Source organism: Prunus dulcis, chromosome 2 (genome assembly GCF_902201215.1).
Source record: "Prunus dulcis chromosome 2, ALMONDv2, whole genome shotgun sequence".
Taxonomy (NCBI): Eukaryota; Viridiplantae; Streptophyta; class Magnoliopsida; order Rosales; family Rosaceae; genus Prunus; species Prunus dulcis.
In genome coordinates this window covers 10,486,695-10,492,705 of record NC_047651.1, presented here as the reverse complement: position 1 = coordinate 10,492,705, position 6,011 = coordinate 10,486,695, and the positions used below count along the sequence as shown (strand labels likewise).

The following is a 6,011-nucleotide window of genomic DNA, read 5'->3' as shown; positions in this document are numbered from 1 at the left end:
CCCTCTAAAAACAAAGTCTGTCCTATGCCGTAAAAGATGATCATAACCATAGAATTATTGTCATGTCACAGAGGACCTGCACTGTGGACAGCAAGATAAGGGAGGGTCCTTCCCAATCATTTCCTTTTTCTATAAACAGCCAAAGAGATGGTAATGCATGCGGGCTTAATTATTTTCACTGCCATGATAAGCAAAAGAGGTAAAGAGGAAGTTGACATACCTTGTGTACAAGACAAGCACACAATAGTCATGGTCCCTTTCATGGTCTATTAGATCTAAAAGTTTAATAGCATAATTGGTAAAACAAAAAAGTAATGGTGTGATGATTCTTCAATTAGAATCACTCTTCCCAACTTTTTTTTGGATGATGGTTTCAAATCCCACAGATTACCTAGTCCATAGAAAAAAGCAGTCAAGATACTGTTTAAGCAAAATGATAATAAAAACACAAAGATTGAACCCATCAAAATATGTCTACCGAAAAAAAAGAAAAGGCTATGAGCATTGAACGTTATTTCTTTAGAAAAATCAATGATACTAGGGACACCGATTTTTTTTAAACCAAGTTTCTTCACTAATTAAATGATGCGTCTGCACATATGTAACATGTTAGAGTCTTACTTGTTAAAAGCGAATAAGATTCAGAATGGATCTATATTTGAATAAATGATAGACTGACATATTATTTCCTTCAAATGCTAAACGTAATTAATCTGAGTTGCATATTATGCTAGCCAGGTTGTTATTTTGAATAATTAATTATGTAGATTGTTGTTTGAATGTGTGGTCTAAATCGAGCCCTTGTTTACCCTCAATTTGATTGTTGAACATTTAAATTTCTGAAGAAATAAACCTAGCTGGTGGTTTTTGGAGCCACCCAAATGAATCCAGAACCCAATTAATTGAGGTCTAATTCAAGGTATAGCCAACGTTTTACCTTCTAGAAAATGATAGCTAAACTAGCCAATTCCAGTTAATGAGCATTTAATATTAAGAAGAAGAAAAATGGGAGTGCCAAAAGGAATTTATAGATAGAGGCTCAACTTATGTTAATAAACAACTCTACTTTTCTTCAGAATAGTTGTAAATTGTAATGCAAACGCTGCCGGAATATGACATTGTTTCAGGTCCACTGTCTTTATCATTTTGACCTGTCTCTTGTTCTTCATATAGCTATTATTTTTCTTTTTCCTTATATATACATACACTGCATGTCACACATAATTTGCAGCCTCAAGCAGTAAGCCTTCTCTGTTTTCATAAATAGCAGAGCAGGACAGCCATTACTGAAGAGAAAGAGAGACACACTCAATTATATTTGGTTCTCTCTCTCTCTCTCTCTCTCTCTCTCTCTCTCTCTCTCTCTCTCTCTCTCTCTCTCATCAGGCTTGGCTTGTTTTTGTGTTTTACTTGGTGATTTTTGAGTAAAGTCCAAATTTAGTTCTTCAAGCTTTCATTCGTGATCATAAAGCCAGAGAGTGTGCTTGGATCCAAATTCACTGACACAAGTACATCCAGCTCTCCAGCATTAGCTTGAAGTAACTCAGAAGCAAAAATCACTGCAAACACACCAATACAACCAAAAGCTAAACGGAGCAAAAAAGAAGCTTGTTCTTTTCGCAAAGCCAGAGAAACACCTTTACTATATATAACCAATAAGCACTTCTAGTCCCAAACCCAAAAAAAGCACTTCTAGTCCCATCAGTTTTTTCATTGCTTTCTCTTTACAATGGACACATTGCAAGTAGGGCAATTTGGGTTGGTTTTGCAGCAAGCCAAAGCCCCACTGATTGTGCCATTGCTGAAGTTTTTGGTGGTTGTGTGCTTGGGCATGTCTGTGATGCTTTTTGTGGAGAAGGTGTACATGGGCATAATAATAATATTTATTAAGCTGTTTAGAAGAAGGCCTGTGAAGCATTGGAAATGGGAGGCCATTAAGGACGATGTTGAGCTTGGGAACTCAGCTTACCCTATGGTTCTTGTGCAAATTCCTATGTACAATGAAAGAGAGGTACTTGTTTCTTTTTTCTTTTGAAAAGATAGTTTTTTTTTTTTTTTGTATTTGGAGTTTTTCTTAGAAGTGCATTCTGCTGCTTGATGCAGGTTTATCAGCTTTCTATTGGAGCTGCATGTGGGCTTTCCTGGCCTTCTGATAGGATCATAATTCAAGTTCTCGATGATTCAACAGATCCAACCATTAAGGTACTCATTTATTTAATTTAATGATTTTTTTTTTTCTCCTTTCGCATATTCTTTAACCGAAGTTGATAGACCAATATGTCATATTGCTCTGGTACAGTGTAAATATGTACTAGGCATTTAAATAAACATGTTCAATCATTGATACTGTAATTCTATTACGTAATATGTTAGACTGTTTGATAAGAAGATATTTTATATTAATTTGTACGCTGATTAAGGTTTTTTTTAGTGTTTGTGGGTCAAATCTTATAAAAGTGTATTAATGATTAGTCTATCAAAGTGAAACAGTCCCGATCTCTTGGACCACAGGAGTCCAAGAGATTGTGGTCACCCACCGTTGGATATTAATCCAATGGTTCAAAATGATATATATAAATGCAATATGACATAAATGATTATTACCCGATTCAAGTCAACCGTTGAATTTACATCCAACGGTGAATGACCATAAATTTCTTGGACTACAGGGGTCCAAGAGATCAGAACTGCAACGGTCAAAGTGAAAATATTAGTTTATGAGAGTAAAAAAAGTCATCTTGGTCACCCTCATAGATAAATTTTAACCAATCAAAATCCATAAACTAATGTTTACCAATCCAAACGTGCTCTAAATCCATAAAGCAACCCAACCAAACTCAGCCACGCGACTTTGGCCTCCTACTTTTAAGCATTCCCTTTTGGGAAAAGAGTACAAAGCAGCAATTTCCCCATCAAAACACATAAAGACCAAAACTTTCCCAATTCACTCAACAAACCTTTAATTTCTGATGTGGGTTTTTGGCCTGAAATAAAACTACAGGATTTGGTGGAGCGAGAATGCCAAAGATGGGCAAGCAAAGGAATAAACATAAAGTACGAGATCAGAGACAACAGAAATGGGTACAAAGCAGGGGCCCTCAAGGAAGGCATGAAGCACAGTTATGTCAAACAGTGTGACTATGTTGCCATCTTTGATGCTGACTTCCAACCTGAACCTGATTTTCTCTACCGCACCATTCCATTTCTGGTCCACAACTCTGATATTGCCCTTGTTCAAGCTCGCTGGAAATTTGGTAATCATATGATTAATCTTGTTTTTATTGTCTTTAATTAAATTAAGCTCGTTACTGCCTTGGTTTGGTTTTGGTGACAACCATCCTTGCTATGAATTATGAATTTGACAATGCTTCTTTTCTTTAAAAAAGATGTAGAAATCTAGAGCTAGTGCTTAGATACAGGGGAAGTTTTAGTCCACATATGTTAGTTAGCTGACGCATGAGAAACCAAATCCCGATTAATTGAGCACTTAACAATTGCAGGGTTTTCAATTTTATGGATTTTTAATTGTATTTGTTTAGATTCTGCTGTGAAATAACTTGTGAGAGAGAGGATAAGTCTTTACTGGTTATCCAATATAGGAAAATAGAGTTGTAAAAACACAAGGGTAAGGGTAAGGGATGATGATGGCTTCTTGGTGGCATTGCAGTAAATTCGGATGAGTGTTTGATGACAAGAATGCAAGAGATGTCACTGGATTACCATTTCACGGTGGAGCAAGAAGTGGGGTCTGCAACTTATGCCTTCTTTGGTTTCAATGGTATATCTTATTTTATTTTTTGAAAATTACCAAAGGAGCTATGAAGAAAAGTTTCAAGTATCCCTAATTAATGATATGACACTGAGAATGTGATGCAGGCACGGCGGGTGTGTGGAGAATTGCAGCGCTCAATGAGGCTGGAGGATGGAAGGACCGCACAACAGTAGAGGATATGGATTTAGCAGTCCGAGCTAGTCTCAGAGGCTGGAAATTTGTATATCTTTCTGACCTTAAGGTAATGAAGTTTGTTAAAACGGTTGTAATCTTGCAAAAATATCAAGAAATCTCAAAAGAAGTTAGCTACCTAAGCTTACAACGAGCTAGAATCAGACATCCTCTGTTATTGAGGCTTCATAAATTACCTCGGAAATAAAATTATGCTGTTTTAGTACAATTCCATTGACATGAGCAAATCCCACATGATGCTTTCTTTGTTTCTGGGAAGAAAAAGGCATGCATGCATGTATAGTGCACGTACTGTAGATGTAATATGAAAACATGTTGGGAAAACAATGGAAACTTGTTTACTAACCAATCTGAGTAGAGAGCAACTCGTAGTCAACTTTTCATTGGACTTTTCCTCGTTGTGTGATATTTTCAATATTACCATTTCACATTTGATCCCGTATTAATAATTGTCTACATTTCAGGTGAAAAGTGAATTGCCAAGTACGTTCAAAGCCTACCGTTATCAGCAGCATCGATGGTCTTGTGGCCCTGCTAATCTCTTTAGAAAGATGGTAATGGAGATTGTGAGAAACAAGGTATTTCCCAACCATATCTGTTTTAGTTTTTGCCTAAGTTTATTCCTTCATACTCACTGTTACTTTACAATATATTGCAGAAGGTGTCCCCATTGAAGAAGTTTCATGTGATCTACAGCTTTTTCTTTGTTCGCAAAATTGTAGCACATATCGTCACATTTGTCTTCTACTGTGTCATTTTACCAGCAACGGTTTTGGTTCCTGAAGTTCAAGTTCCCATTTGGAGTGCTGTTTACATTCCTTCTACCATTACTCTCCTCAATGCTGTTGGAACTCCTAGGTCTCCTACTCTTCCCTTTGTTCTTTTTCTTTTTTAGTGAGCCAGTTTTCTTTTTTGTCTTGTGGTACGTTGCATTATTAATGGCAATCTATTTAGCTTTTCAACCCAAAACGCAGTGTTTTCTTTGGGTTTGGGTTTACTGTGGGTAACGTTGTTGTTTCAACTTGTTATAAACTTTAGCAAACCTGCAGAACTTCTAGCTCTGCATTGACAGATATGCAAATGTTTTCCTTTGTATTTACTTATTCATTGCTAATGGTTTCGAGGTCATATTTACAGATCACTCCACCTATTGATTTTCTGGATCCTCTTTGAGAATGTGATGTCTCTGCACCGGACTAAGGCGACATTTATAGGTCTTTTTGAAGCAGGGAGAGTAAATGAATGGGTCGTCACTGAGAAACTGGGAGATGCTCTCAAGAAAAAATTAGGTGCAAAAGCTCCCAAGAAACCTCGATTAAGAATTGGAGAAAGGTATAAATCTATGCATTTGGTTTCTGTTCTGTTGATAGAATTCCTTTAAAATGAATAACTTTTCAATTTGTTATGATAGCATTTGATGCCACAAGATCTTGTCAAATGTAAGAATATGAAGTTTACATTTTCTTTTCTTGTGATTACTAATAAACAGACTGCATGTGCTTGAGCTCATTGTTGGATTCTACCTCTTCTTCTGCGGCTGCTATGACCTTGCCTTTGGAAAGAACGGATACTTTATCTACCTATTCATCCAATCTGTTGCATTCTTCATTGCGGGGGTTGGTTATGTTGGCACCTTTGTCCCCAACTCATAGCCGTACACATTGTTTTCAAAAATTCATTCATCAACATCCCTTCTGTCAAGGAAAGATGAAATTATTATTTATTTTCGTCTGGGAGTTATACCCGTTTTACATTGTTTATAGGTCATTCTTTTCTGATGAGCGATGGTTCAAATTAAGTTATTTCTTTGTGGATAGTCTAGGAAAATTCAAGGATAAGAGGTGCAGGGCCCGTAAGTTATATATATATATATATATATAAAATAAAACAAATAAATTGCATGTATATAAGAAACCATGATATAAGAAAACATGATGATACTTCAAATATAATCTATCATTGAAAGTAATTTTTATAAGACTTACAAGCTTATTCTCAAACTAAGGTTGTTCTCCAGAACATGATCTCTGAAAGAACATTTTTGAAA

The 6,011-nt window shown here is 36.1% G+C and overlaps 1 protein-coding gene across 1 annotated transcript; it reads left to right on the top strand.

The window, feature by feature from the left end:
* The first annotated feature begins 1,816 nt into the window (after positions 1-1,816).
* LOC117619022 (glucomannan 4-beta-mannosyltransferase 9-like) lies at positions 1,817-5,616 on the top strand. The gene is made up of 9 exons (XM_034348839.1): positions 1,817-2,011; positions 2,104-2,202; positions 3,002-3,254; positions 3,668-3,778; positions 3,877-4,013; positions 4,429-4,542; positions 4,623-4,822; positions 5,102-5,296; positions 5,454-5,616. Exons 1-9 carry the CDS (start codon positions 1,832-1,834, stop codon positions 5,614-5,616), a joined length of 1,452 nt encoding a protein of 483 aa, XP_034204730.1. The 5' UTR covers positions 1,817-1,831.
* The last annotated feature ends 395 nt before the right edge of the window (positions 5,617-6,011 follow it).

What these genes read in the sequence shown, in the direction of transcription:
- LOC117619022 (XM_034348839.1), top strand. Translation starts at nt 1,832, where the DNA reads ATGTCTGTGATGCTTTTTGTGGAGAAGGTGTACATGGGCATAATAATA. An exon ending in CAACAGATCCAACCATTAAG is followed by an intron (nt 2,203 to 3,001) that starts GTACTCATTTAT and finishes ATAAAACTACAG; the next exon opens with GATTTGGTGGAGCGAGAATG. An exon ending in CGATTAAGAATTGGAGAAAG is followed by an intron (nt 5,297 to 5,453) that starts GTATAAATCTAT and finishes ACTAATAAACAG; the next exon opens with ACTGCATGTGCTTGAGCTCA.